This window comes from Grammomys surdaster, unplaced genomic scaffold (genome assembly GCF_004785775.1).
Source record: "Grammomys surdaster isolate TR1022 unplaced genomic scaffold, NIH_TR_1.0 317, whole genome shotgun sequence".
Lineage (NCBI taxonomy): Eukaryota > Metazoa > Chordata > Mammalia > Rodentia > Muridae > Grammomys > Grammomys surdaster.
The window spans coordinates 4215613-4230593 of NW_021604736.1; the positions used below are offsets into that span (position 1 = coordinate 4215613).

Below are 14981 nucleotides of genomic sequence, written 5' to 3' on the forward strand. Positions count from 1 at the left end.
AGAGAGAGAGAGAGAGAGAGAGAGAGAGAGAGAGAGAGAGAGAGAGAAAGAAAGAAATGGCTTAAATAATAAACCCTTTAAAAATAATAAAGCCAGGGGTCTTGGGTTTTTCAAGACTCGTATAATTTATAAAAGCCAAAGGCCCTCAGCCACAACTCTTAAAAATAGTGTTTGACTATTAGACAGGGTTGACCATCTAACCTGGCCATTGACTAGGAGCAAAGTGGCACTGGGCATGGTAGCATCTGCTTTGACCAGTAAGCATTGTGTATGAAAAACTGAAAGGCTGCCACCACTCTCCCTTAGGCTCTGCTCTGTTCCCTCTGCCTTGTGAAATCCACTCATAAAACTTACAGGGGAGAGATGGCTGGGAAGTTTCTCAGGTGCCTTTGTAGGTCTCTCTGAAACTGGGAAAACCTGTCCTAGCTCAGCCTCACAAATAAGGAACTGAGAGCTAATGAGTTGCCTATGGTTCTAGCCCTCAGTGTTGCCTGTCCTCCAAGAACCCTCCAGCCCTATCACTGGCACCCTTGATCCTACCTCCAAAATACACATGCTGCCTCAGACATCAAAAGTGGGACTGAAAGAATGGACTCTGTATCAGACCGTTCAAGTTCAGATTCTACCTCTGCCAACTACCCAGCCCTGTGGCCCTTGGCAAATTACTGTAATATGTGTTTGCTTAGCAATCTTGTCAGCAAAATGTGAATGAGGAAGATATAGTAATGCATAGTTTGGAAGACCAGAAGAGGACAGACAAGTGGGTCCCTGGCCAGTCAGCTTAGCCTATTGGACCAGATTCATGTCACAGAGAACCTATCTAAAAGAGAGGCCAGGGATGATTTCTGAGATATAACATCCCAGTTTGACCTCAGGCCTCCACAAGAACAGGTATGCACACCCAGGGGTACCCATACAAACATGCATATACGTGTGCACACACACATATAGCAATTGGTCTTTTGGTTTACTATAACATGAGAAAATAAATTAGGAATGTGTGACCTCTATGCTCTTGTGGCAGGTGCATTCTCAGAAATCTGTTTTGGCTCCTCTCATTTTATCTCAGCCTTTCACAGACCCCTTAAAACAAGGGAATGGGGCCTTTCTTTTCAAACCCTTTTCATTCACAAATGACCGCACCTAGAACTCAGACACTCAGAGCACTTGCTGCCTGGAAGGGGTCAGACATGTCCAAGTGATGCCATATATTATCATATGTCTATCTGTCTGAATCCTGAGTACCAGACCAGGTCCATCCACCATTGAGGGACATAATACCTCATGGAAATCATCCACTGGGGTAGGGGAAGTCTAGTCAGAGAATACCGAGGAAAAAAAAATAAAAACAAAAAGGGACCCTACCTAACTTCCAATGCACCTCAATCATCTGGTAATAATGCTGATACAAGACAAAATGACTTGGTAAGAGAAACCATCTAAACCCAGGTGGTTTAGACACAAGTCTTCTTAGAATAACTCAGTGGACATTTGTGGAATGCTCAGGTATGCTCTAAGAGATGGAGAAAAAAACCAGCAAAGCTACATATCAGTTCTCTAGATTTCCTCCTCTTTAATCAGATCCACATTCTCATGCCTTTTTAGCACAGTGAGGTTAGAACTTTCACGTTTGGAAACAGATGGTCTGAGGCTGAAATGTCTCAGGCTGTCCTTATTCCTATCTGTTACAGAAGAACTCTGGAAGGTGAGAAGTAGCCCTTGTCCAAAGAGCCTTGGGCTCTGAGCTTTTGTACTAATCTCAGTGACAGAAAAAAAGACAGCAGAAATTTACCTGCAGAATTGCCACAGGCTGGACCATTGAGGCAGAGACTGTGGGCCTGTGGAATAGCCAATTCAAGCTGCTTAAACCCAGTTAGAAATGTGAAGAACGGGCTTTTCCTACACTTCAGAGTCGCATAAAACCAGCCTCGCGCATTCAAAAAGAGACTTTAAGAGGCAGCTTTGGAGAAAATGCTAAAAGTCCTTCCATATGTATACCCCAGGCTTGTCTCTAGACAAGCTGATGGGCCTTGGTGCCAAGCTCTCTATTAGTTTCAAAAGATGGAAAGATTTCATGACCAACCAAGGTCTCTGCCCAAGTATGGGGTGTTTTTCTTATGGTCTCCCATTAAATAATTCAAAGAGGAAAGCTGTCCTGACACCAAGAAGGTATCAGGCAGTTTCAGATTACCACGGGAAAGCTATGTCTATGATTTCAAAGTCTATGAGCTTACTTTTACTGAGGGAACTCAATTGCCCCCAAGGGAACAGGGACAACTGATTCGATAATGTAGGGAGCTCTGGTTTGTTTGTTTGTTTGTTTGTTTGTTTTTGTTTTTTGGGGGGATGGGGTCAGGGGTGAGGGAAAACATCTTGCTATGTAGTACAGGGATGCTTCAAAAATCACACTCCTCCTGCCTCACCTCCCGTGTGCTGGATTACAGGCATGCACTACCATACCTGATTTCTTTTCTTCCTAAAAATCATCTCCTTTGTTCTTCTAATAACTTTAGAGAAGTGTTTTTTTTTTCCTGAGTCAATAGATACAATGTAAATAGTCAGTTTTGTAAAGATGACAAAGATGGAGTTGGTACTGTCAAAGGATTTTCTGGGCTCTCTGAATTTCTCCAAAACAACTTTTTCAATTAACTTTTCTTTTTAGCTAACATTAGTTTGCCTCCCAACTATCTCTCCTGAAGTGAGACTCTAAGACTTATGAACTCTTGACAAGTCATCACAGAAAAATCTATTAATGTACACCAAGTCGAATGGAAGAATTCAGGGACAAACAGATCCACTTGCCTGGGGTTACATGGTAAAAGAGTAACAGAAAAGTCTCATTCCCTAGGGATCTGAACTCAAAACCAGTTTTTAAGAAAACAATGTTGTAGTCTCATGTCCATCCAGCTCTCCGTTGGAAATATGTACTTCGACACCACTCTTTCTAACACAAAAGCTACTTTCTCAGAACACAGGGTACTTTTGTTTGGGTCAGGGGTGGGTGAATCATGGGGTTCCCTAGATGTTCTGACACATCACATCTTCAGATTGGTCTGTCTGGAAAATGTGAAGACAAGATCCTGCTGCAGGAAGATGGCATATTAGCACATAGTCTACCCTATGTGTGAGAATAATAACCCTGTCATAAATCCTCATGACTTCACAGATCCTTAGCAATAATATTTGGTAAATAAATACCAGTAGGGGAACTAAAAATAGACATAGCAGGTACATTGCTTAATGAAATGTGGTTACATTATAAATCATAATACTTTAAGTAGACAATGGGCCAGACGACAGTGGCACACACCTGTAACCCCAACACTCAGAAAGCAGAGGCAGGCAGACGTCTGGGTTCAAGGCTAGCCTGGTCTACAGAGCAAGGTCCAGGTCAGCTGGAAATGCACAGAGAAATCCTATCTCAAAGACAACAAATAAATACATAAATGAATAAATGAATGAATGAATGAGTGAGTGAATGAATTAAATAGATAAATAAATGGACAAAGATTATAATTAAGGAACAATATGCCTTTGTCTTTCAAATGTACTATAGTAGCCACTCTCTCTATCCTGAGACACAAATCTTGTTTTAAAGGCAGTAGAAACATGGCTGAGAAAAGCCTAAGAAAAACAAAGGCAAAGGGTGGAGTATACCTGACCAAATGAGTCAGCACACAGGAGAGGGTATCTTAAGCTTGAGGCCAGCCAGGACTACATAGCCAGATCCTTTCAGAGAGAAAAGAAAGAAGGATGGACAGGAAGGAAGGTAATTGAATTTAAAAAAAAAAAACACATACAAAAACAAAACAAACAAAAACCCAGAGAGGTGTCTATTTAAGTGCTTTCACAACTTTGAGGAGATAGTGTTTAAACTCTTCCAAACATGAAAAGGAAAGAAAAGAAAAGAAAAGAAAAGAAAAGAAAAGAAAAGAAAAGAAAAGAAAAGAAAAGGAAGGGAAGGGAAGGGAAGGGAAGGGAAGGGAAGGGAAGGGAAGGGAAGGGAAGGGAAGGGAAGGGAAGGGAAGGAAAGGGAAAGGAAAGGAAAAGAAAAGCTCTGCGTATTTAATGGAGCCTAGGTTATTCTTTATATTACAAATAAAAAATAAAAACACAGGATTGGAACAATGACTTACTGAGGATCTGAGTTCAATCCCCAGCACCTACATAGTAGCTACCATCTGTCTGTAACTTCAGTTCCATAGTAACTGATGCCCTCTCCTGACCCCTGAGGGAACAGTATGCAGATGATGCATAGATACATGGCCAAGACTACCATACATATAAAATAAAAATAAACAAAAAGGAAAAAAAGTAATTACACTAATAAATCATGTTAAGTAGTTAAAGAAAAAAGCCTATGTAACATCCTAAAGCATATAGAGGAAATATAGTGTGGAAAAATAATACATATGGAAATATTTCATCGAATTCTATATCTATTATACATTAGAAATTTTATCAAGCGAGGAATAAAAACCTTAATACAATTCAGTGAAAGGGATCTGTCTAAACCTACAGCAAACATCTTGCTTAATGGTGAAATGCTGGGCCCTTGAAGGTTAGAACGAGACCCTGCCATATTTCTGGTTAACCCTGCCTAGAGGCCTGGCCAATAGACTAAGCAAGTAGAAGTAAAGATTGAATATTTGAAGAAAAGAGTCATTAAATGAATACTATATTATTGTCTATATAGAAAATGCAAAAGAATACAGAATAATACACTGAGAACAGATATGCTGTTATCAAGGTTACTAGTATCAAAACAGCATTTGTGAACATAGCTGCATGTCTATATACCAAAAAGAAAATGAAGAAGGTAATTTTCTTTTACTATTTATTTATCTATTTATTTATATTTATTTATTTATGGTTTTCGGTGTCTAACTCTTTACCTCAGGCTGACTTGGAACTCACCATGTAACCTAGGTTGCTCTCAAATGGCAGTCCTCCTGCCTCAGCCTCCCAAGAACTGGGTGCAAAGTAAAGTTACAGGCTTTATAGTGTAATTTCTTTTTATCTGATATGGGCTTTCATGTAGCTCAGGTTGGCCTTGAATGTGGTATGTTGTAGAATGTGACCTTGAACTTCTGATCCTCTTGTCTCTGCTTTCCCAATGCTGGAATTAAGGACAGGCACTGTTGTGTCAAGTTTTCTGCAGTTCTTAAGATAAAAAAAAAAAAAGACAAAATAGATGGTGAAATGTCTCAGGCTTTTAGACAGGAAAACTCAGTATCTCTCTTTAAATGGTGTCTGACCCAGGTGTGGTAGCCCACAGGCGTTATCACTGAGGCAGCTGAAGCAGGTGGTCAGCATGATTCCCATTCCAGGCCATCCAGAGCAACAGGGAAGTACAATAGGAAGGAAAGGAGGGAGGGAGGGAGGGAGGGAGGGAGGGAGGGAGGGAGGGAGGGAGGGAGGGAGGGAAGAAGGAAAGAAGGAACGAGACTTAGCTCTGGTTTCTTTTAAGTCAATGTAATATGCCAGAAACCTTAGAACCAAGACAGTGTGGAGACCTGATTTATGGCAAACTGTCGAAGGGAAGAATGAGCTCTGCCTCTGGGAAGAGGAGATAGGAGGTGAAAGGCCAGAGCTGGCCTTCAGTCATATTCCTCCAATCTCACCACACCCACATTTCAATATCTTAAAGTTGTTAACCTCCCCCAAAATGTACCCCCAAATTCAACAGCTCTAGAGTTTGTTTTTATGAAATGCAAAAGGTAATTCTAATGTTCAAACACAACATTAAAAAGCCAGGGGCCAAATGACTTCTAAAGTGAGAGGGTGAGGTTTATTCGGAGTGACTTGCTCACTGATCAGATATCACTCATCTTAAGTTAAAACAGCAGTCACTAACTTGGCTCGTACTTAGCTCCAGCTTCTTTTAAACCAATGGAACATGCTAGAAAACCTGGAAACAGACAGTGTGGAGATGTGATTTATGGCAAAAATCTCCACAGGTCACATGGGAAGAATGAGCTATGACACGGGCTAATTGGGTATCTGTGTGGGGAAAGGATGAAATTGGATTCCTCCCTCGTCAAAAATCAATTCCATGTGGACTAAGGAACGTATATACGAAAGGTGAAACTGTGAAGCTTTCAAAAGGCAACATAGAAGCACACCTCACAATCTTGAGATTAAAAGACATTTTAGCTAAGATTTTTCAAAAGTGCTGTGTGGGAATATATTATATAATTAATTTTGTCCATCAAAAGATCTCACAGAATTACATATATATATATACATATATATATATATGCTACAAGGAATTTATATCTAAAAATAATAATTCCACAACTTAATGAGAAAATAATAAATAACCCAAGGACTTTAGGATAACAGAGGATCTGGAACAGGCATTTCATGCACTAAGAATGGTCAGTAAACATTTGAAAATAGGGAAAAAGGATAAGCTCAAATCCGTTGGCATCCACAGGCATGAATGTAAAGCCACAATGAGTTAGCGTTTCATACACCACATGAACAGATATTAAAGAGCATGTTACCTCATGCTGGCAAGACTCTAAAATAACAGGAATTGTCATTTGTTGCTGGCAGACTTGTAAATTGTTACAGCCACACTGGGAAACACTTTGTTATTACCTAATAAAACTGAACAGGTTCGTACCCTACGGCCCATCAATTCCATTCCTAGGTGTATATCCTGGAGAAACTCTTGTACATGGGCACAGGGGACATGTACAGGAATGTTCATACCAACACTGTTCATAACAGCCCCAAACTAAAAGCCACCCAAATGACAGATAAGCGACAGACTAGTCCCTTGGTGGTATACTCCTGCCATGAAATAGGAGACAGAAACCACAAATACCCAGCAAAACTCCATGTCACTGAATATGCTTACTGTATGTGCTTTCTTTTCTTTTTTTTTAAGCTTTATTTATTTTCTATAAGGGAGTACACTGTCACTCTCTTCAACCAGATCCCAGTTGTGAGCCACCATGTGGTTTCTGGGATTTGAACTCAGGACCTCTGGAAGAGCAGTCAGAGCTCTTAACCGTTGAGCCATCTCTCTGGCCCCATGTGCTTTCTTATGAAAGCACAGAGTGGAAGAAACCACACAAAAAGCCCTGGGATGACTAGCACACATTTTAGCACAATGATTAGACCAGTGGTTCTCAACATTCCTAATGTTGTGACACTTTCATACAGTTCCTTATGATGTAGGGACCCCTTAGTTAGGTGTCCATTGCTGCGAAGAGACACCATGACCAAGGCAACTCTTATAAGGACATTTAACTGGAGCTGGCTTACAGTTTCAGAGGTTCAGTCCATCATAGTGAGAAGCATGTTATCATGTAGGGAGACTTGGTGCTGGAGGAGCTGAGAACTCTACACCTTGATCAGAAGGCAGCCAGAAGGAGGTTCTCATTTCCACACTGGGTGGAGCTTGAGCATAGGAGCCCTCCATGGTCCGCCTATACAGTGACACACTTCCTCCAACAAGGTCACACCTATCCCAACAAGGCTAGACCTCCTAATAAATAGTACCACTTCCCATGGGCCAAGCATCTCCAAACCACCACAACTCCCAACCATTAAATTATTTTGTTGCTCTAGAGGAAGGGAAGCCATGTGGTTGGTTATTGAGGAAGATGCAGAGAGCTGCACAATATTCTATTACTACTTATATTCTGAGTTTACTGGTATAGATACAACACGCATCACTTATACTACTACATAAGTGATGCATAAAATTACACTTGCTGTGTATGTAATTATTTATGATTTAGATTTTTTTATAGAAAATAGAAGTAAGAAGATGTGAGAAATAAATGACAGAAACAGCATGGCCAAAAAGACCACACAGCAGAGATGAGAGCAGGAGTAGGGAAAGCTGGTTTGAGTGAGAATGGTTCCCATAGACTCATGTTTGAACACTTAGGTCATGGCATTGGGAAGTGTAGCCTTGTTCAAGAAGGTGTGGCTTTGTTGGAGGAAGTGTGTCACCTGGGGTGGACTTTAGTGTTCTATATGCCTAAACCAGACCCAGTTATTGCTCTCTTCTAGCTGCCAGCGGATCTGGATGTAGAACTCTATTACCTCTTCAGTACCATTTCTGCCTGAGTACCACCATGGCTCCCAACATAATGATAATGAACTAGACTCTGACTTGTAAGCCAGCTCCAATTGAATGTTTTCTTTCTAAGAGTTGCCATGGTCACAGCATCTCTTCACAGCAATAAGACCCTAAGACAGAAGTCTATGCCAGGGCTATAGGGTATTGCTGTGACAGATTTGACAAGGTTTTCAGGAAGATTGTGGAAGGATCTTGGAACTTTGGGCTAGAGAGCCATTGAGTGTTGAGAGCTCAGTGGGATGTTCTGTAGGAGCTTGGAAGATAAAAATGTGGAGAGCATGCAGATGATGGCAGCCTGGTTTATGAAGTTCCAAAGGGAAGCAAAGATTCTAATAGAGCCTTTTGTGTGAAGATCTGTGGTTCTGCTCAGCCGGGGCTGAAGAATAAGCCCCAGTTAACAGGAGAGCAGAACCACTAAATCATCTCTGTTTTACTGGGATACTTGATGCTGGTCAGCTGAAGCTGAGAAATTAGTAATGATTAAGGAAAGACCATCATCACTAGGGGAATTCTTCTGGGAAGTGTTTCCTGAAAGTCAGCACATAGAAGCTGTGTTGTACCTCAAGCTGGTTGCCAGACTTGGTAGTGTAAGAGTCATTCAGGTGGTACTATTTTGAAGGCGTGAAAGGTTCATGGAAAGCAGCTAAGTCTTGGTGCTATGAGAGGCCAGGAGAGGCCATTGATGAAGATGCAGCCTCAGTTGCAGTTGACAGCCCAGGATTGAAAGGGCCATACAAAAAAGCTGAGATTTAATTACCATGAAGAGAGCCCATTGGTTAAAGTGCTGCCCAGTTGCAGCAGAAGACCCCAGCATTTTGGAGATGTCACTGCCATGGAATGACCACCAAGAACAGGAGCAGCAGTGGGAAGTACATCCTACCCAAGCTTAGAAGACAAGCCGTGTGTGATACAGAGGCTGGAGCTAGAGAAGAGACTCAAGCTTTTAGTGGGAACCCAGATACTGGGCATTGCTTTCATCTAACTGTGACTGTGTCCTGGTATTTCTCTCTTAAAGTAAGAGTGTGTTTAACTTATTTTTGATTTTACAGTATCCTGCACCTGAGAGACTAAATTTTGAAAGAGATTTTAGGCTTTATAAGAGACTTTGAATGTTTTAAGCAGAATGAATTTAAAGTGTTTGAAATTGTAAAGACTCCAGGCAGTGGTGGCACACGCCTTTAATCCCAGCACTTGGGAGGCAGAGGCAGGTGGATTTCTGAGTTTGAGGCCAGCCTGGTCTACAGAGTGAGTTCCAGGACAGCCAGGGCTACACAGAGAAACCCTGTCTCGAAAAACAAACAAAAACAAAATTGTAAAGACAGTGAGACTTTTTAAGTTTGTAAAACGTTTTATGTGGTGGTTCTGATATATAATGTCTCATCTTGGGGATGAAGTAAAAAGGGAAAGTTGTGGCTTGACAGTGATGTGCTTGTGTGTCAAGTTGACAAGAGGTCGATTGGGTTGGATAGTTTCATGTTAACTTGACACAAGCTAAAGTCATTTGAGATGAGGAAACCTCAAGACAATGCTTGCACTAAGTAGATAGATAGCTCAGTGGTTAAGAACTTTCGATGTTCTTATGGAGAACCCATAGCCACCATCTCCAGAGGGTTCCCACATGTTCCTTTAGTCTCCTCAGACACATGCACATATGTATGACACATGCACATGCGCACACACATGCAAACACACACACACAATCTAAAATGAATGAAGCTGAAACATGAAGCACAAGGGGATGTGCTTCATTCCTGCCTGGCTTAACCCACCCAACTAGGCCAGTGTACTCTTTAACAGGAGAGAGTTGGAGAGAGGGACAGACTGATGGACAGACAGACAGAGACTAGTGTATGGTATGTAGTGAGCCAGAATATATTATATTGTGGTACTTTTTTTTGGTGGGGGGGATATATTTGGCTGAGTTTTTATAGGGTACATTACAATAACTTTTTACTTACATGCACTGTATAATAACCAAAGGTAGTGAACATGTATCTCTAAAAACAAAACAAACAAGCACAAAAGAGACCTCCATATGATGAGGGCTGTAAGCAAGCCTATAGGGCATTTTCTTAATTAGTGATTTATGGGCTAGGGCCTACCCCATCATTGTGGGTGGTTCTATTCCTGGACTGGTGATCCTGGGTTCTATAAGAAAGCAGGCTGAACTAGGGAATAAGCTAGCAAGCAGCACCCCGCATGACCTATGCATCAGCTCCTTCCTCCAGGTTCCTACCTTGTTTGAGCTCCTGTCCTGACTTCCTTCAATGATAAGCAGTGATGTGAAAGCATAAGTCACATCAACACTCTCCTCACCAACGTGATGTTTGTTCATGGGGTTTCATTGCAACAATGGGTTTTTATTGCTAAGACAGAAAGCAAGGCTAAAAAGGGAAGCAGGGAAATATTCTAAGGTAGCTCAGCCTTTAAAATGCTTACCACACAAATGAGGAGACTTCAATGCAATCCCCGGAATCCAGATAAAAGACTCAGATGGAGTGGTATGGACCTGCAAACCCAGAGATGGTTCACTGGCTGGCCAGCCTAGCATGATCAGCAAGATCCCAGTCCCAATGAGAGATCCTGACTCAAAAAAGAAAGAAGTGGGGGAGGAAAAACAAGATAAAGTCTGATGAGATAGCTCAGCAGGAAAAGATGCTTGCTGCCAAACCTGAGGATGTGAGTTTTGAATTCTATTCCCAGGACCTATTATGGCAAATAGAACTGACCTCCACATATACACATACACACATGGGGGTGAAGAGAGAGGGGGGATTGATAAAGGATAGATGATAGATAGATAGATAGATAGATAGATAGATAGATAGATAGATTGATAATAGATTATAGCGTAACTTTTTTCCTAGGAAAGTAGGCAGAGTTCAGAGGCTTCTATCATTGCTATTGTGTTTTTATCTGAGAGAAATGAAAGGGATTCAGATTCATGTTCTGTAAGTTATTGAATATCCCGCTAAGATGTGTGTGTGTGTCTGTATGTATGTATGTATGTATGTATGTATGTATGTGTTTTAATACTATCAGTAGTTAATGAGCAGGTGGACTCATATCCTAGACTTAATTTTAAACTGTTTTTCCTAGTTAATAACTCTTGTCCCCCACAGTGTCCCCTTTCATTAATAAACTACCTTTGATAAGAACTAAATTTGTTGATACTTATAAGGCACTTATAAAGTGTGCAGGGGAGCTAAGTCCTGAGTCCCTGTTAGTTGTCTTACAATTTTCCACACACAGGTTTTCCCACATAGATAAGACCTAGGTAGGGTGGGCCAGAAGAAGTTCACAGTCCTGCTGGCTCTACATTGACAGCCTGCCTGCCATACTCTGCTACACTCCTATGGGAACCCAGCCGTGGTACACTACCTGTGTACCAGATCATATTATATCTGCTCCACCTCACTCTGCCCAAGGCCACAAACCAGAGAAATGGCGAGGGGTGGGCGGTGCTGGGCATAGATGTTGGTTTTCAGCTGTGTCAAGTAGCTCTGGGTCTTGTTCATGCACCTGGCTTGTGGTGCTCACTGGTTCTTCTTGGCTGTCTCCTCTGCCGGTATAGGTCAGCACTTCTCACCCTGCACCTGCCTCTCCAGGACATTCCACAGCCGTGGTCAGTGTGCCCAGTTCCCAGCAACACCTCTCAACTAACATGTGAGTAAAAAGCTCAGAGCCAACCCAGCACCCTCCCCTGCCACCTAGTCTCCATGCCCAACTCATTACATCCAAACAGCCAACAACGCCCCTTCCTTCTCTTCCACCAATGGTAGTGAGTGCAGATGAGAAAAACACAGATTAGAAAGCACAACATTGCTAGGAGATTGGGTATTGTCTCACTTCAGGTTTAAAATATTGGGTCATAGTTGAATATTGACTTGCTATATCGTCAGTAAAGATACACACACACATGCATACATTCAGGATTGGGGTAAGAAAAAGCACTTGCATATAAGAACCACTTTGATAAAGAGTTTAGGATCTCTTACAGTCCTTAGGATCTCTCACAGTCCTTAGGATCTCTGAGGACTACTGGGCATGTCCCACCTGCAGCCTACACACTACATGAGACCAAACGTAGTCAAGGATGCAGCCCAACACAAAATCATAAGCTAACTTAAAACATTACTAGATCTATTTTGCTTTCGTTATGTTTATCGTAAGCTCAATTATACAGTTGTGGGGCATAAATTTTGAAGATGGCAACCTCATGTCACAATGCCATAAGCTTGGACATGCCAGGCTGAGGTGACCCCAAATCCAGCACGGCAATTAAGTTCTTCCTTCAGTGACTTTCATGAGGCAGCTCTTCTCACAGCTTAGCCTCACTGTTCCCTGTTGTCCTCACTACCATGACTCATACCTGGATGCCACCTACCTGATTCCTGGGTGAACTTTAGAATAGCGTCTTTCTTCTCACTCGTTTTTGTATGACACAAAGCAATTCCCCTCCACCCACCAGTCATCGGTGGAATCATTACGTTCAAAAATACTAATGATAATCACCCCTGCCTCCTACTTCCTAATGTACACTTTATAGCACCCAGCTGTCCCCCAGGCTGTTCCCAGAAGTTAAACAAACCCTACTCTTAGCTCAAAGACTGCTTCATTACTCTGGTCTCCTGAGCCTTTCTGTCTTCAGAACCACAGCAGACAGGACTGAGAAGGCACTAAGATAGACTGTCACACACCTCTGCCACTGATTCTGACCTTCAAGCCGTTTCTCTGCTGGAGGCCAGTTCCCCATTGTCACAGTGCCCATGTTGGCCCCTCTACAATTTCCAGCTACATGGAGTGAAGAGATGGAGGCCTGCTTCCTCCTCCAGCATTCCAGCAGGGTCGCTCCACTTCTGTCTGCCTTCGTGTGTTTAAGTTTCCACTTTTAGTGATTTGTGTTGCTAGGTGCTGGCAGGTGAGCTACAGGGACTCGCTCCCTTAGTCCTTCATCAGCTCTGTGCCCTCCTCAGGCATGCTCCACTTTCCTTACCAGCTCCTTGTGTTTCTAGGTTTGTGGCCCTGCACTGTTACTCGGCCCAAGGACCTGAAGAGCTGGACCTGAAGAAGGGCGAAGGCATCAGGGTTCTGGGCAAGTCCCAAGATGGCTGGCTGAGGGGTGTCTCCTTAGTCACTGGACAAACTGGCATCTTTCCAAGCGACTATGTCATCCCCGTTTTCAGGTACATCTCCAGAGCCCTTCTGTGCATCGAACCGATGATTGTAGACCCAGTGTCTGTTTCAGAGTATAAGCCAAGAAACAGCTTTTGCCTTCACATCCCATTAACTTACACACAAAATATTTATAATTTTCCCCCCAGAGGTCTCATCGTATATTTATAGGCTGACCTGGAACTTAGACAAGTTGGCCTCAAACTCACAGTCATCCTGCCCCAGATTCCCAGGTACTAGGACCACAGGTGTGGACCACAATGCTCAGTTTTGCCTCATTTAATGCCTCGGCCATGCCAAAGAGCCTGTCACATATTATTCTGCACATGAAGTCACTGATATGCAGTGAAATGACTTGCTTAGAGCTGTGTTTGAGGCCAAGACCCACATTTCCCACATCACATCTAACACCAAAACAATACCATTGATGAGACTAATGGAAAAATGTGATCAGATGCCTTCCCAGGGCATCTTAGAAAGGTTCTCAGGACACTTGAGTATGAGGCAAAATTTCCATAGAATCAAACACATGCTTGTCCAGCCATGCCCAAGTGAAAGACAAGTTACCCTGAAGGAGCCCTTCTGTCCCAGCTCTCCCAGTGACATACCTAATCAATGCCACCAACTGACAGTTTGCCATGTCTCTTCACACTGTGCCCATAAATTCACACAGATCTCAAACATGTTGTAACTTCCACCACCACCTGCCCAGTCACGAGACAATGAGGCCCTTGTCACATGCCAAACCTGTCTTTGTGACATGTCAGAGGGTCAAAAACCCTGAGAGTGGCAAACTCTATGAGACACTTTGGCAGGCCATCCTTTAGGTGGGGCCCTGTGTCCAGAGGAGGGCAGCAATAATGGTGAGAAAAGAAAGAACTGCAGCATTGGAGAAACTGATGACACAGGCTGCTTTAACCTATGAGAAACAACGGATGTGAGTGATGTGTGTGCCAGGAGCCAAACAGAGGCCATGACTGGCAGCAGAGAAGAGGGGATATGACTTAGATGACTTGGGTTCAAAAAAAGGCTACATTTTCTAACACATATAATTTCCTTTACACAGCTGGCTGGCCAGGTAGAAGGTCCCAATTTAAGAAGAGTACAGGCAAAATTGAGGTCCTTAAGCACCTCAAGAAAGGGTTTTTGTGTGTGTGTATGTGTGTGTGTGTGTGTGTGTGTGTGTGTGTGTGTGTGTGTGTGTATGACAGAAGTTGGAATAAGACATCATAACCATTACTTTGGATGTAAGATGCCTAGAATTTGTTGGAAGAATAGCTAACTAAAAGTGTGTGTAACTGATGCTTTTATCTCTTTAAACATTTACTGCATGTTCTTTAGATTTAGTTTCTATGCGTATTTTGCCTGAATGTATGTACGTGTACTGTGTGCAGGTCTGATGCCCTCAGAGACCATAAGACAGCGTTAGATCTCCTGGAGCTGGAATTATAAATGGTTATGAACCACCATATGGACACTAGGAACCAAACTCTGGGCCTCTGCAAGAGCAACAACTTTTAACTACTGAGCCATCTCTCCAGTCTCTTAATGTTCACTAAATGTCAGATATCATACCTTTCCTGAACCTGGAAAAATATTAGTAAATAACACATGCAAACATACATACACACACACAGAGAGAGAGAGAGACGGACAGAGAGAGAGAGAGAGAGAGAGAGAGAGAGAGAGAGAGAGAGAGAGA

General features: G+C 42.4%; 1 protein-coding gene across 1 annotated transcript in view; it reads left to right on the forward strand.

The window, feature by feature from the left end:
* Nucleotides 1-13290, forward strand: part of LOC114629837 (E3 ubiquitin-protein ligase SH3RF2) — a gene marked incomplete at its 3' end in the record, with an annotated part of 86722 nt that extends 73432 nt beyond the window's left edge. Inside the window, exons 5-6 of the mRNA XM_028777952.1 lie at nucleotides 11679-11770; nucleotides 13120-13290. Of these exons, the coding sequence (XP_028633785.1) occupies nucleotides 11679-11770; nucleotides 13120-13290 (263 nt within the window). The remainder of the gene's footprint in view (nucleotides 1-11678; nucleotides 11771-13119) is intronic.
* Nucleotides 13291-14981: the final 1691 nt, after the last annotated feature.